The sequence below is a fragment of the Orbicella faveolata genome, unplaced genomic scaffold (assembly GCF_042242905.1).
Source record: "Orbicella faveolata isolate gen_17 unplaced genomic scaffold, um_ofav_v1 contig_2, whole genome shotgun sequence".
Taxonomy (NCBI): domain Eukaryota; kingdom Metazoa; phylum Cnidaria; class Anthozoa; order Scleractinia; family Merulinidae; genus Orbicella; species Orbicella faveolata.
The window spans coordinates 6,330,001-6,346,638 of NW_028301547.1; the positions used below are offsets into that span (position 1 = coordinate 6,330,001).

General features: G+C 38.4%; 1 protein-coding gene across 2 annotated transcripts; it reads right to left on the minus strand.

Annotated features, from left to right (window-relative positions):
* Positions 1-9,608: 9,608 nt before the first annotated feature.
* On the minus strand, positions 9,609-15,223 carry LOC149111714 (uncharacterized). 2 transcript variants are annotated; one of them, XM_089289918.1, is made up of 7 exons: positions 15,032-15,223; positions 14,541-14,648; positions 11,837-11,925; positions 11,570-11,670; positions 10,980-11,155; positions 10,099-10,287; positions 9,609-9,933 (listed from the first exon to the last, which is right to left on the minus strand). In XM_089289918.1, exons 2-7 carry the CDS (start codon positions 14,615-14,617, stop codon positions 9,846-9,848), a joined length of 720 nt encoding a protein of 239 aa, XP_089146044.1. In that variant the 5' UTR covers positions 14,618-14,648; positions 15,032-15,223; the 3' UTR covers positions 9,609-9,845. The 2 variants fall into 2 exon arrangements, with proteins under 2 accessions (XP_089146044.1, XP_089146043.1); XM_089289917.1 differs by having other exon boundaries at positions 15,012-15,223.
* Between the last annotated feature and the right edge of the window lie 1,415 nt (positions 15,224-16,638).

Here is a 16,638-nt window from a genome sequence, read left to right on the forward strand (position 1 = left end):
CCGATAGGAAACCGAGCAACTTCCGTTTTTAGCGGACAAAAACCCTGTATCAGAATAATTTTAAGTATATTACAGTCCTTTTTGCATTTTTCTAAAAGCCAAAGATATAGATAACACTGAAAATAACTTCCCATGGAAACTTTAGAAAATAAATGTCAAAGTTTAGAGATACTGTGCAAAATTTCACCATCCGTTTCATTTCATCAGTAATTTCAAGTGCTTCGTATGAACTTCAAAATCTGTCGCACAGAATTTTGCAATAATAATAATAATGATAACACCGTATAATCTCGATACAAAGTTTTTGGTCCACGTGTTACTCAAACTTCTGGTGGATTCCTTCTTAAAAACGTTCTGAACTACTACCAGACTTTTTGACGTGATCTAAAATTTATCTGGAAAAGAGATTTTGTATGACATTTCTTTGTTTATGGAATCGCGATGAACATTGATATGGTAACCACATTTTGCAAAAAAAAATTATCTAAATTTTAAACTTTCGTTTGTTGCAATCCTTTGTGCTTTTTTTGGGCAATATTATAAGGATACCTTTATTAGTTACTTGTACACGAATGTTAACCTTTGGTTTCCTTGCGTCAAATCTAAGATGGTTGATAGGAGATGAAAATCGCGCCGTCATCACCAGGTCCGAAAAGTCTTCGATTTCAAAAAGTTATCCGTATCAAGAAGGTTGTTTAGAGCACAAATAATAGCCAAAAAAAAAAAGAAAGAGAGAAAGAAAGAAAGAAAGAAAGAAAGAAAGAAAGAAAGAAAGAAAGAAAGAAAGAGAGAAAGAAAGAAAGAAAGAACGCGTATTCCGTGATAAGAAACACGCGGTATCTTCAGGCAATGTAAACGCTCATAGCAAGCAGGAAAGAGCAAAAATATAAACATACCCCCAAGAAACACGACAGAGGCGTACGCTGGTAGCAGCTGGACATGAAGAGGAACGGGTGCGGGGTAAGGGATGGGATTGTGGATGTAGGAGGACCAGATCCCATGATCAGACATCCCTGTGTCGTTTATCGAGATGTAATGAATGCAGATGAATTAATCTGATATTCCCATTTCGTTAAAACTGAATTAACGTTTACCGCTATCAAAGGCTGTTCTTTTCTAGACTTCAAGCAAAAGTACAAGCATCACACAGGATCTTAAGGCTCGGTTTCGTGATATTTAAAGATACCTAGATGAAACATTGTATGCACAGTTCAGTATGGCTTTATACGAAATCCCTCTTAACCGGGTAATGGCTTAGAAGGAAATAAAGGAAATTTCTGTCCACGATTTTCAGCCTACTACATTCAAGAACAACCGCATCTGCGCGTCTGTATGGAAAAGACTTGCATTATTTCTAACAGGACTACATATTATGAGGGTATTTTCTTTTGCTTAGCGTTTCACAACGTTACGAATCAGATTGATGGATCAATCTATGGATCAGTCACTTAATTAACTTATACAGGCCACTCTAAAGTGTCATAGTTATTAGCTTTAAGGTAAATTGAATGTTTGCTCACGATCATTTAGACAAATGTCTGGCTTTTATACTGGATGAATGATTTTGCACATTCATTCAATATCAGTGTCAATAAGCCGCCTGCCAGCTGCTCAGTTTGTGATCGAGTTTATGATCGATTCTCCTGAATTTCTTGGCTTTTACGTATAGAATAAAGTTCAAGCTTTGAATAAACACTTGTGTCTTTGAAAAAACTTTGATCTTTGCTTCAATTGCAAGTTCGCGTCCTTAACATAGCTAGATCCGTGAACGACGTAAAGATCGCGTTCATGAAAAAAAGTGACTTGGATATAAGCGTTCTCCAAAAGTATGTTTGTGCTATCCAAATGTGTGTTGTTGTCCAGCTGTCGAGAACGCAAAATTCAGCTGAGACGTTGGTATAAATAACATCAAAACAATTCCTCTAGAAGAGAATGTTAGAGATATGCGATACATTCGGTTGAACTAGCGATATTTCCATACTGTAGAGATAATCCATTTTAAACTTGTCATCTTGTTTTACATGAATTCGGCAGCGATTCAGGAAGACCTTTGATTCAGACCTTATTACAACTCGAAGGACTATATCATTATCATTATCATATCTTCACCACCGGTTGAGTCTTCTTGATGCTTATTCCTTACCATTTCGAACTTTTTAAAGGTGTGTCTTGGTTCTAAGTACACTGGGAATTTTGCCATCTACGAAACCACGACACGCGACGCCATGTTTGTTTTCAAAAAACTTTCCCCTACCCCCTGGAATATGCAAAGGACCACTGAAACCCAATAGGTACCAAAGAAATCTCTTGGGAGTGGGAAAGAGGCAATTTCTTAGTATTTTCAAAGAACCACTTGCCTCACCTACCCCGCAAGGGAGTTTATATTCGCCCCAGGTTACCCCTACACGAAGTTAACGGCGTTAACAATGAAAAGTTTCCCAGATTTCTGTTACGGTCTCTTTTCTTTTTCTCTCTCTCCCTCATATCGCGTACATCTTACGAAATTATTGACATCTGAAGGCCACGTTTTCGATCAGGAACTAGCATTTCACTTACTTGGAGTACCTTTCCCAATATTTTAAGCCCAATAGTCCCGCGAACAGGCTCCCGGTGAGCCCCAACGAAGCGAGGGAGCCTCCCCTGTCCCGCCCCGATCGCTTCGCTCTCCGAATTCTTCTGTTTCGCGCTCGCCAAATTTTTTTTCCGTCCTCGCCGGGAGCCTGTTCACAAGCTAGCTTCGCACTAAAAATAAAACCAAAAAAATCTAACAGGAAGCCACATCAGCCTTAACTGGTGTTCAAGTGGCTCCTCTAACCGATCGAATTAGAATCAGATAACTACTTGTGTACGATAACAACATTAAAATAGTAATAAAATAATAATGATAATAATAATAATAAATCACTTTGTTTAAGTGTCAAAGTCTTAAGTACTACTGTGCTAATTGAGGACACTGGAATGAGCAAACAAATATTGTAAATTGAACAGAAACTTGTTGAAAATCCCAACTGGCGGAAGGCTGACCAGTTGGCTATTTACAGAACGTGGACTGAGGAGTTGAATCTGGGACCATCAAACACAAATCCATCTGACGGCAGGGAGGAGGATTTGATCCCGGGACCTCCGGATTACAAATCCAGCGCCCTAGCCACTAGGCCACGCTGCCTCCACAATTAACATCCTGGCATAAAACCTATCGCCGCTGGCTCCTGAAAAGTCATTGGTGTCTCCTCAACTTGTTACACTTGGTATTTCCGGCGATAAAACACCTAGCTGTAAGTATGACTCTTATGGTTGCTTTTCAACGCGGCTGATAGCCATTCTTTAGAGACCAGCAGTAATTAAAGATTTATTACAGTGCATTCGACGCTTTCGATCAACTGGAACGAGGACATTGTTTGAGATAAATGGTTAAGTGCAGTATAGTGATAAAAGCGATAGTTTCCCTGTGGATGATATTTCCTTGTTTCCGAAAGGTTTTAAAGCACGCTTCAACGTAGGTTTCATTGCCATTTTTTTTTTTGTGCATGCGCTCTACCGGAACTAAAGAAACAGACATTAAGCCAACCTGACAGCTTGGTCTTATAAACACGAATTAAAATGATTGTATGACTCCATGTGTGACCGCTTCCCAAGGCGGCTAATGACGTATTTGAAAATAAAACAGGAAAAAGTGCTTTGTCAGTTAGGCTTTCTAATTCTTCGGGAAAATTTGCTTTTGTTCGCGTGAATTGAATTAATTAAGGCTCCCTTCATTCGTATGAGTTTAATTACATGATCCTGCTATATGCAGAACCTGTCCAGGCAAGCAGATGAAACTAACAACTGAGGTCACTTGGAAAATTTCCGCGAACTTTGACTCACGCAAGTCTCGAACGTTTTGTGACTCGCGTGACTATTTTTCAGAAAGGTTCCCTGTGTTACGCCGTGCTATTTATAGAAAATAAGTGGCTTTGAGCGCTTAAATTCCCATGTCAAGTTCTAAGGTCTTAGAGCTTCTTGTAATTCAAATTCAACCAGAGTGGTAAATGTTTAAAATATCACTCGAGATGAATTGTTTCCTCGTCCAGATCGTCATGGCAACAGTCAAATTTTGTCTTTCGAGAACGCCAGGTCTTACATTTCCTGACAAAGAATACCCGCCGAAGAGTTACGGTTTATTTGATTGGGAGCAAAAGAAATTTTAACATTAACGGCACTATGTGAGTGGCCAGTAATCATTTCTGTGTGCGATCTTTCTTTCGCGATGATCAAGACATTTCATTTGCGAAGTTTTAAATCAAGTTTTTCTCTCCGAGTCATAAATAGGGAGCTTAAGCAATGACGACGGCGACCCCGAGGACAACGTCGAGTAAAAAATGAATTTATATTTTACCGGCGAAATTCGCGATTATCTAGATCTGCTCGGTACGCCAATGGCTCTAAAAACGCGCTCAGGGTAAATATGCAATGACAGCTTAAAATTCCAAATGGAAATACGAAAAATTAGCCGTCGTCGTCCACGTTCCTTAGACCAGAGAGAACTTTGTCATTTGACGTTCTTGATTTGCAGAGGACGGCAAAGAAATGTACAAAGATATAAAACGCCCCCGGAAATCTATTGTTTTGCTCATTAAGCCTTTTGTTTGGTGACGTTCTCGTTGCCGTGGTCGTCGTGGTTTGCTTAAGCTCCCTAATGTTAACCGTGCTGGAATGAAAGTAGGGAGGCTAAAAAGTTCAAGTTTTTTGCCCAAAGAATTTCCAAAGCAAAATGTCGCAATAAATAAGGGGTAGTGTAACTTACTTTTTGAAGCTCCATCATTGCGATATTAATAGGGTCCCGGCAGTCCTTATATCATAATTTACTAGTTCTCTAATACAAATGATGCTCGGTAGGAAGAATAGACCTTTTTCGCGTGGTTGGTTTGTTTTCCCATAACAGATCACGTGATATTCTCTAGAGAATCGTTCTTTTATTCATTTAAAAATGATTTATTCATATGCACGCGACTATTTGAAAATTTGAAAGGAACAATTCTCAAGAGTATCATCACATGGTCTGACATGGGGCAACGAACCGTCCAGTCGAAAAAGGTCCATAGGAAAAATTTCTGTTCACAAACGTCGTTTTTCGTTATTTTGCCTTCGGTTACGTTCACCGGGAGACTTCAGTAGCATAGCTTCAGCAAAGATAAGCCCCGTTTTGGATTTCACGTATATAATGAAGATTCCTTCCAGCTAAAAGGTGAAGGAGGTTTTGCTTGCCCAGACTTGCCCGCTCTTAGTTCACAATCTATTTTGGCTATATGATATATATTTAGTTTATAAGAATTGGACATTCTGATTGGTCGAAAAGCTCATCATACGACGCGGACAGTTGCTGAATGAAGTTTTCATTTATTCGAAAGACATCACCCCAAGTCTAGGCTATTTTTAAAGGATGGAGAATTTTCAAAATGACTGCTGTCTCCCTTGGACCAAAAGTCTTTTCAAGAAGTCGTATTCAAGGCTTTTAAGAATATTTTGTAGTCCTTGATATTCATCTCTGGAAATTATTCTATGATGGTATGTTTAATATTAACGTACAATGTTATCAGAATATATCACAAGTCTTTCTGACGTCAGCTTTCATATTGTGGCCTCCATGTACGTGCGGTTTCGGTATTCGGGAAAAAATCCGATGCGGTTTGCGGTTTTTTGGCGTATATCTGTGCGGTTTTGCGGTTTTCGGACCCCCCTTACGTCCCCCTCCACCACTGTTCACTCCGCCTTTGGCGAGTGTAGCTGAATCTAACACGCGCTCTTATCAGTCGATTTATAGTCAGTTGGCAATTGCTTAATCTAAAAATACACAGCTGAACCAAGTTCTCAACGCGAAATTCGACCGCTCAAGTGTCGCAGTGTTGGAAATGTCCAGTGAATAAATTTATGTCGTTTTCAGTCTTAAGGCAGGCGTTGTGAATGAGAATAAAACATTCGCTGACCATGCTTGAATCTATTAAGTCCTTCGTGATTCCACGTATTCACATATGTTACATAACATATATTGCATAACCTTCCTTGGTGTTAGTTTACTTCTATGGCTTTAGTTTGAAACTGGATTTCAGAAACTTTCAGATGTCCTCGATCTTGCTTGTATCAGTAACCAAGAGATAATTTTTTCTTGCCTTATTGCTATACACTTAACTCCAGCCATATAACAGAACAATGACTTAATTACTGATCCTTTGGGAAACAGAAAGTTCTGTTTTCCCTCGAATCTCGATAATTCCGTTGAATTCATCGCGGGAAACTTCGAGGTTCTCGGGAAAACAAAACAAAATTTTACTTCAAGTGCTACCGAATGGATGATGTCTTTTCAGTCGCAGCGAGAAAAACTCGCAAAGTGTTGTTGAAGCTTTTTATTCCTTGAATGTGAACCGATTAAGATTATTCAACAAGTGGTCAGTTCCCTCTCTTGACTACAACGTGTCCTTTTATTAACACAGGCGTCAAGCAACGAGGTTGCACTGGAAGACAATTCAGTTGGGATTCAGCGATTTTTAAGCGTATTTAGATGAATTCAAGCCTTGTAGTTGCTGTTTTATGCTCGACTAAGTAGTTCATTATGCTAATTTTGACTGAATCTGGTCTGAATTTGCATGAAAAATCTGTCTGAATCTCCGTAGAGAAACAATACGAAGCCCTAGCTAGCGTAGTAGTTTATTTGACAGCAGAGGAAAATTTATCGAATCCTTCGGGAACCAGCCTGTATTTTATCAATTTTTACGTTCTGGAATTGGAATTTGTTATGACCAAAAGCTCACTACTCCTTATTACTATCCAGAATTGAATCCTTTTCGTGTTTGATCGAGCGAAGAGAGAGGCAAATGCGGCGGAGACACGGGAACGTCACTAAACAAAGGGTTTAACGAGCGGTACAATGACCCTTCACGTGCGTCATAGATCTTGGTACATTTCTTTGTCGTTCTCTACAAATACAACGTGAAATTGTCAAATTCTGCGTAGTCTGCAGAACATGAACCAGATGGCCATTTTTTCAAATATTCATTTTTCGAATCAACGCAGCCTTGAAAATGGCGGACCTTGCGGAATCAGTGGCGGATCCAGACCTTGAGCTAAAGGGGGAGGGAAAGAGGCGGGGGTGGGGGGAAGAGAGGCGGATTTGTTGTCATTGCCCTGCTTTTCTTCTTTCTGTGATTTCTTCTTTTTTTACCCAAAATAAGGGGAGTTGCCGGGCCGCCGGGCCCCTCCCCTAGATCCGCCACTGGGAATAAAAACAAACACTATTTCGTCGCAGATTTTGAACATTTCCGATAGTTTTAACCGTGTTTATGCTCTCATTAACAAGATGGGCCTGATTTGCGACGAAATTACGATAATGTTCGCTCGATTTAGATTTTGGAAGAGGTAATTAAGTTAAATACTAAGGCTACGTATTAACTAACAATTATTAGGGAGTTTAAGCAAATCACTACGGCTGGTGCTTCTACGGCTGCCGTGACTGAAAAGGTCTGGGGAGAGTACGTCTCGGTGGTCGCCAAATTTTTAAGTTTAGAGAGTAAAGCGAAATACAAAGATGAAAGAAACATCGACTTAGGAGTTTAAAATCTCTTTTATTTAGTTCCTCACAGCCAAATGGCTTCGCTCAAAGGGCGATCGCCGTTATTGGTGTTCCTAGGACGAACAGATTATTTCTAAGCGAAAGCGAATGCCAGACACTTTGTTCCATAACGATTTGATGGATGAAATAAATCATTTCTGAGACAAATATCTCAAACAATATCGAGTGAAGAACACAAATATATCAATACTCAAAGAAGCAAACTAGCATCGTATAGTTATCTAGATATAAAACATTTTCGCTAAAACCTCAAAGCAAACTTAACCGAAGAAAAACAACCTCGTGCTCAACACGAATATTTCACTTGACTCACTTTGCCATTCCAACACCTTTGCCAAAACTTATCGCAAATTCAGGATACGGATTTACAAGCTTATGAGAGGCAAACTTGACACAATCTTTGACTTAAATTGACTTTAAGGGATATAGTATCCGATGGAATTCTTAAAATGCCGAGATGCCCGTTGAAAAGGGCCAGACTCACATCCCGACTCACGTAGTCAGATTTCACGCTACGGCTGGATGCAACCAAAGTACATGCGCACTGTCTCATTTTGGGGAAAGATTTACTCCCGAGAGCCGTATCAGCGCCAGCCGTAGCGATTTGCTTAAAGTCCCTATTAGTAGAATTCTACTAGTATACTAATGCAAAGGCTGCAATCTGATTGGCTGAGTCACTCGTATACTATCAGTTATTAGTAGAATTCTACTAGTATACTAATGCAAATGTTGCAATCTGATTGGCTGAGCTACTCGTATACTATCAGCCATTAGAATGCAGTGGCTCTCGACCGTTCACAAAATGCGAAGTTTTTATCGTTTTTCCGAAGTTTTGGAAGAAAGTTTAGATGAAAATGGATAATTAAATTCCTGAGAAGACTAAAAGAAGGACATTAGTGGTTTCTTGACTTTAAAAACTTGAAATTATTGAAAAAAACGGGTGCGTGGGCGTAAACAACAACAAATTTACCAAGGACAATTCAATGCGTGCGATTTTGTTAAAGCGTTAAGTTCAATAATGCGTGGGAAGATAATTAGAAACCGTTATTTGCGTTTATTTCAGTTAGAATTCTACTAAAACAATTAGATTATTCGCTCTCGATTTTTATGAGGCGATAGTTGATTCGGCCTTCGGCCTCATCAACTATCACCTCATAGAAATCGAGAGCGAATAGTCTAATTGTTAATTAGACGAGGTTAGCAAACAAAGTGCAGGCAACACAACACTCAGCATTATCACTTTTTTCAGAAGGTTTGAAGACACAAGGACATTTTAATGTCACATCATTTGACATTATTAAGAGATTTCAGGTAACTCAAAACAGTAATATTTCCTTTAGAGGCTACACTGTTGTTTCTTCAGCCAGCAAGCGAAGACAAATGGAACGCTTAGGTACTCTGCATGTGTTTCTGTTTTCTCTTAGAAGTAGCTCGACTCTGTCCTTCTGAACTAAACTGTATCATAGACCTGTTGGTGTAGTCGAGTAATTCACTGCATAAAATCGTCTGTATAAGGAGCCTTCCTCAGGTCGTACACAGTCAGTATATCTATTGGTATAAGACAAATGTAAGGATGCGGCAGGGTGTATAAGGTCCGTATAATAATCAGTATATTTCAGGGTTGGCCAAGAAAAATACCAGGATCTTATACACTTGTGGCAGGATTCCTTATATGTCATTATACATGTCAGTATACATCATGTATACTGTGTGAAACAGGAGGTATACTGGCCGGTCCGTGGGAGGTGTGTATACGGAATTGTACAGTTGGGGCAGGATTCCTTCTATGTCAGGTCAAATGTCAGTATACAGTACGTATACTGGGAGAATCAAGGGGTATACTGAACGTGGCATGGACGGGATGTGTACTGATTTCGTATATCTTATGGACAATGACCCCTGGTTTTTAGCTACAATGAAATTTGTTTTCGGGATTTCTAGTGGCAGGTTTTATGGGTATTCATTTTCAAATCTTAGCTTAGAAACTGATCGTAAACAAACACCATTTACTTGTGTTCCTCTCTGCTGTTTATTTAACATTTATAAATAAAAATCTACTTGATTACTATCTTCATGATCTCCTGAATGTGGTCGAAGCTATTTCATGCTTCTTCAAGTCTTAGTCTACATGGAGTTAGAACTGTAATTGTGATAATCAACAAAACAACTATTTTTCACATAAAGTAAAATGTCTTCCAATGACGTTTCGGGTACACGTCGAAATAAGTTAAAGCAATATAATTTAGTAAACTTCATCAAAATTTAAATCTGAATCATCTACACCCTGATCACTTTCATGATCTTCGTCATCACATGCTTCGTTGTCATTTCTGTCAAAGGAAAAAAAAACAAGTCAGCTTTAGTTCTATGACACAGAGAATAAGGTTTAAGTAAGTGACAAACAAAAAAGAGGAGTGGAATTTCTTAAATACTCGAAAAAAATTGCTTCCCAGACTTGTACAGACAGTATTATTCTGTATATATAAACACCTCACCTTTCAGCTTCTTCTACTCGAACCATTTCCTCTTCTCGTCTGCGTAACTCCTCCTTCCACTCATCTGACAGGGCCCATTTCTGAGTGTTCACTGGGGGCTCTTTTTCAACTGGATAGCCCGTTCTGGCCGTCGTCCTTTTCCATCTTTTATTCGTTGCCTGCTCGGCTCTTTCGCTGCGTTTGTCAAGTCTAAGAACAAAATAAACTTCATAAGTATATGCAGATCGTTGTAACTTCGTGCGATAAAGATCTTGCGGCCACGTTCTACTTAAAGCTACAAAATTTTTTCCATTTTTTTGGCCTGTCGTGAGAAAATACATAAAATGGCAAAGCCTCTGGACGGCGCAACATCATACGCGAGGTTGTATTCGAGGGAAAAAACTGCTGCCTCAAAATATAGTTAAGAAAAAAAATGCACGTTTCAAAGAGTTCCTATTGTAACTCGTATTCTGAGGTCTTTACCGATGATTTTGGAGAGATACATGTATTTTAGTATTCTGATAAGAAAACACTTAGAAATACAGTTAACTGCAAAAAGAAGCGAAAGTAAACTACGCGACGTTTCGAAATCATATTGACGCCATTATCAAGTAAAGACAAGAAAATAACAGTCGAGATGTTAATTTCTATCAATTACACCTGTCACACTATAAATTAACATCTCGAGTCAAAATAACTTCGTAACGTCGTAGTTTACTTTTGCTTCTTTTTTTTAATCAATGATATTTTAGTAAAATCGATTATCAGTGCCTCATAGAAGTAAGCTGACACTTTAGAATGGAGGCTAATGCAAAGGTGTTTGTTGCACGAAAATACTGATTAAAAAGAATTGTACACATACAGGGTGAATTCGAGACTGACAATCTATTTTTCAAGCTTACTTGCTTAGGAACGCTATGAGTGTTTCACTGCGGTATTTGGGGGGTCTAGAAACCCATCCTCCTTCAGATTCGCTGGCGTAGTCATCATCGTCTGTTGACATGTGATGTTTACTCAAGCTTGCGAAAGCCCGGGACTCTTTCTCGTCCTTTACGAAGTTTCTTCTTCTTTCATATTTCTAAACAAAAACAGATATCCATACCCTATTAAAACTCACTGACAATATAACAGATTTTGCTAAACATTAAGTCACGCATAGCTGCCATTTGCCGAGAACAGCAAGCCCTGAAGAAAATCATGATACATGGGTCTTTATATTTTCTTAGTAATTTTTCTACATGCAATGTTAAGAGTTTCAATCAGTTCCAGTTTCAGTGATCTTTTGTACAAGGCACGCAACGCAACAGGTTTTTGGCTCAATAAGGGAATAACTGTGAGTCCGCTGTGATGCCAAAAATGTCAGAACAAACGATATGTGATTGGTGAAAAATATCTATCTACTGGTCAAAAAACGGTGAACGTCAGTAAACTCGTGAACTCTGGCTAATACCATTAAGCCCGTGCACTAGCAATTTCTCTCAGAATCACATACCCGTTCTTTTCGAAGGTTTTCTCTCTTCTCTTTCTTTGTGTCATCGGTTATCTTACCCAGAGCAGTTCTGCGAATATGTTCATGATACTTTTTGGAAGTTCCTAAGCATACAAAGAAGAAAGAAGAAAGAAGAGAGCATTTCAGGTCACAAATAAGTTCAGTCGTGCGGTACTGACTTAGTTACGGACTTCTCCAAAAATAGATATTCCCACTACCATTTGTTTTAAGTGGTATTATTTTAAGTACACTTTTTAAAATTGTGCTTACTTTCGACAGCTGCATGGCTAAAGCCACTCCTTCGATCAAGTTCACTGACAATAAATTGTGTTACTCTCCGATTATGAACACTGCTGACTCTGCAAGTGCAAAAAAAAACTCCCCGAAAAAAGAAAAAAACAAATGTTTTGCTAAGCGATCTCTTCATGAGTAGACACTTTCATACGCTGAGTCCACTAAAGCATGCTTTAACAGTTGTCACTAGCACACTTTGGTTACTGAGCGATTAACAACGAGCTCGAGGCGCAGTGAAGTTGACTATTGTTTATAAAAAAAACAAGGACAAGTTGTCTGAAGCTTTGGCTGAAACATGTACAGGGTACACATGTAGTGGTAGAACACAAACTTTGATAAAGAACCTTAAACTTGTGGTTTTTTCAAACCAACACATGTAGTAACATTTGAATCATAAGTTAAAGAGAATAATGATTTTTCAGTGCAAGAACTTCAACCAGGGCTGCTAAGTAATTCATTATAATAACTGATTGATTGATTGATTACGTTAGTCAAACTAAACTAGCTACTGTCTAAAATTTGAGGCAAACTCACTTTGACTTAGCTTTCAAAAAGTGATTTGGATGCTTGCATAGGGAAACCCTGAAAAACTGGACAATTCAATTTATTTCAAAATTCTTGGTATACATGTACGTGTAGATTGATAGCCAGCTTTATTGGCCTTAATTGGACATGCTAAATGGCGTGGGTGCAAGACACTGTGAAAGATATAGGATAACCTCAAGACAAAGAGCTGAAAATTCAAACCAAGACCTGAGATCAACACTAAGTGTTGACGGGATTGATGACCAAAAGGTTTTATCACATTTGGAAAGCTATACTGTAAGCACCTGGGTTTCTAATGCATGCAAAAACATACTTAAGATGCCGTTGAGAGAGGAGAGAGTTGTGTTGCACATTAATCAAGTTTACAGTGCAAACAAAGTATGAAAGGATGCGAGGACCAGAGTTTGTGGGCTTAAAAACATTCAAAACGATTCAAGCAACAATGTTCAAGGTTACAGATTATGTTTCATTTTGCACTGACAAAGGTAGGCAAGTTCTAGAGGCCTTTCATTTTTTGCTAGATGTGGTGTAAACTTTTATGCATTAATTACTCCAATCAAAATTTGAGTATCAAATTCAATATTGTTCTGAATTTTCAGCTCTTAACCTGAAATGAATGGCTAATAGCCACTCTGAACAAACAGAATGAACTGATTAGATAACTTCATGTAGACATGCAAACAAATTCCTCCTTAGGCTAATAACCTAAATGAGTAATAAAACTCAATTTTCAATATTTACAATAAGGAATATGGTTAGTGCAGTGGAACCTCGATTTAACGAACCTCTATATAACGAGGTCCTCAGTATAACGAACGATTTTCATGTCCCTAGCAATAGTAGACTCTACATAAAAGAACCTTGATACAACGAAATCCTGTTATAGTAAACATACTTTGCCAATTCCTTGGCACTTCATTATATCAAAGTTCCACTGTAGTTTGACATTACTATAGAAAGTTGTCTTGAAATTTGTAGCACTTGGTCATCAATGAAACAGGGTTTGCATGTACCTTAATATAATGTATATATAAAATAACAGATGACGAACTGATCAAATGTAGATTTGACTTGACATTTTATTACTATTTAGTTTCGTACTACACAACTTGTGTGAAATTACTCATCAGATAAAATTTGCCAAATGGGAATTTACATTATTACACTGATTTTAAATACACAAGTGACCATTGGAAATGTGATAGCTACAATAAGCGAATGCTTTTACAAAACAAAGGAAAGCTGGAAATTACGAATAAACTCTGTTATTATTGAAATACAAGAGAAGATTTAAAATTTAAAATTTAACATTTTTCAGGAGGAATTTGTTTGCATGTCTACATGAAGTTATCAAATCAGTTCATTCTGTTTGTTCAGAGAGGCTAACTCAGGTTTACAAATAATAAAGTACTTCTCCCAGAGGCGTAGGTTACATCGATTTGAAGCGGGCTTATATGGGGCAGCTTCCAAGTGACTTTGACAATAAATCAAAGTTCAAAGTCACTTGAAAGATTTTAAAGCAAGCTGCCCCATATAACCCCACTTCAAATAGATTTAACCTATATCTCTGGGAGAAGTAACTTGTAAACCTGAGTTAGCCTCTCTGAATAAAATGGAAATGTATAACTGATAATGAATGTAGACATGCAAACAAATTCTTCCTGAAAAATGCTAAATTTTAACTTTTAAAGCTTCTGTTGTTACACAATAGTAACAGCATTTATCTATAATTTCCAACTTTCCTTTTCTTTTTTGTAAAAGCATTCACTTATTGTAGCTATCATATTTCCAACGGTTGCATGTGTATTTCAAATCAGTGTAATGATGTAAATTCACATTTGGCAATTTTATTTGATGACTGCTGCACACAAGTTGTGTACTACGAAACTAAATAGTAATAAAATGTCAAGTCAGATCTACAGTTGCTCAGTTCGTCATCTGTTATAATCATGCTCAAGTTTACTTCTGAGCACTCTGAAAACAGATCTGCAAATCACCTTGTTTCTATACAAAATATATAGAGACTGACTAGTGAAATGCCAAAATTTGCTTGCCAATGTAATTTTTCAAAAGCTCTTACAAAAATAAATCTTAAGAAGTCTCCATGGCCCCCTAAATAGTCATAAATACATACATGTATCTTGTAAGCCAGGGTTCTTCCTCACAGGTTTTCCTTTTTTTCTTCAAGTAAGGATGCCTGGGATTATACATACACGTAAGGCATTACCAATTTTACTTCATCCTATGATTAAAATACAATACACATCAAAGGTTAGTTAAGTTTAAGTGTAAATCCACACTGGAAAACCTCAAATCAAGCTTGCAGTGCTAAGGAAAATATCATAATAAATCAATCAGTAAATTTTACACAGTAGTTTGATTTAATGGTTTAATTCACCATCATTCCCATTGCCGTCTCTTTTGAAATCGAGGTTACATTAACTTCCAGTGTATAGCTTCTGCTTGATAAAGAAACATTTACAACCAGAGGCAATTCCATACATCTTAAGCAAACTTTACAACTGGACTTTACCCTGGAAACTTAAGCTTAACTTACTCGTACGCACAAGACAACCCGGGAAGACAACAATGGCTTACGTTTTACCTGTTGTTGTTGACTCGTACCTCCGTATGTATCGATATTTTCACCAGCTTTATGCCACCAAAAACTGCTTGAAATCGTGCACAGAGAAGACGTGAAGGTAAACTGAATTTTGTCTTCGAAAGTACAGTTTTTAAACGGTGAAAAAGGACCAAGAGATCGATGCAAACTTCAACATTTCACACCTTTCAAAAAGGAGGCCCAAAAAATGGCGCGAGAAGCGAGAGAACCTGGTGTCTAATGTGGAAAACCGCTGATCGGTGCTTGTTGAAGGTCGGACACTCAGAATGAAGTAGGTCGTTTCTCTCATTTCGTTACAAGTCGTTTCGAAACACATTTAAAGTCAATTTCGTTTCAAAAGTAACCTCGAGGAAAAAATCTGATTAAAGCGTTTTCGTCGTCGTAATACGTTTTGTGATTTCTTGTTCAAACGTAATGCAATGTTGATATGATGGGAGGAAGTCGACTGAGGAAGCTATTGGGCCGTTATTTAGGATTTTCTTTGCCCTGCGGGCTGCGGAGTTAAACTCATCCCACAGAGAAAAGATATTTGTCTGAAGGTCTCAGGACTTTCTCCGCTGAATACACCAAAACTTCTCCGAAACGAGCTTGATTCCTCTTACTAACCAAACTTTGCGCAGCTTTACGTGTCTCTAGTCAGTTTAACTTTGCGGAACTTTACGTATCCCGTAGTGTCCAATTTGTGGTTTCGTGCTGTGCAGCACTTAACCACTTCAGACGAGACGGGTCATACAAAGAGAAATCGCTTTGTAGTGATCATCCCGAAAACGTCGGTCAAAACCGAATGAGGGGAATTTGAAGTTACAACAAAGTGTGTACATTTCTTGACTCAAGCAAAACACATGCGCTGCGCCGACAACATGAACCAAAAAAGTACAATTGTTCTGGTCAACGAACGAATACACAGTCGTGCTCCTGCCGTATGCCCATATTCGATAAGAATTTTCCAGGTCCACGTCACGGTTGTAAACGCCATGAATACTCTAGAATTCTGTAGCTTTGGCGTCAAGATCACGTATTCGAGGATAAACGTATACACGCGCAGATCGCACATACTTTGAATTCATAGTCTAAATTTTGCTTCCAGGAGAATGCTATGCACCCGAACTGTTACCTTCCTTTATAAAATTCTTTTTACAAAGGATTCGCCATCATACTCTGGGAGTACGACAGATGTGTGGTATACTTTAACGAAAATCCTCGAACGATTATGAACGAAGCGTATTCCGCCATATTCGACACGAATATTCCAGGTGTACGTCAAGTGTTGTGTGCGGCTTGAATACTCTAGGATTCTATTGCGTCACAATCACATATTCGAGTCTAGAATACTCTAGAATATTTTGGCTTTCACGCAGTGGTGACGCGCCACAATGACGTATTTAAGACTCGAATACGCTTATTATCATCAAAGCGGAGAGAGAATTTCATTTTTCTGCCGCTTGCGATGAACGCTTGAAGAAACAACAGCCGAGAAAAGCAAATGGTCTTGCAATTTTCTGAGAGCGAGCTTAGCGCCTCTGAGCAAGGTCTTCATCACGGATCGTGACAAAACTAAGTGAAACGAATTCTCTTGTATACGAAATTTTCCGTAAAACGAATTTATATG

Excerpts from the sequence above, each read along its gene's own strand:
- LOC149111714 (XM_089289918.1), bottom strand. The coding sequence starts at position 14,617 with ATGTATAATCCCAGGCATCCTTACTTGAAGAAAAAAAGGAAAACCTGT. Across the intron at positions 11,671-11,836 it reads TAGCCATGCAGCTGTCGAAA|GAACTTCCAAAAAGTATCAT; the intron begins GTAAGCACAATT and ends TTGTATGCTTAG. Across the intron at positions 9,934-10,098 it reads CGAGTAGAAGAAGCTGAAAG|AAATGACAACGAAGCATGTG; the intron begins GTGAGGTGTTTA and ends TTCCTTTGACAG.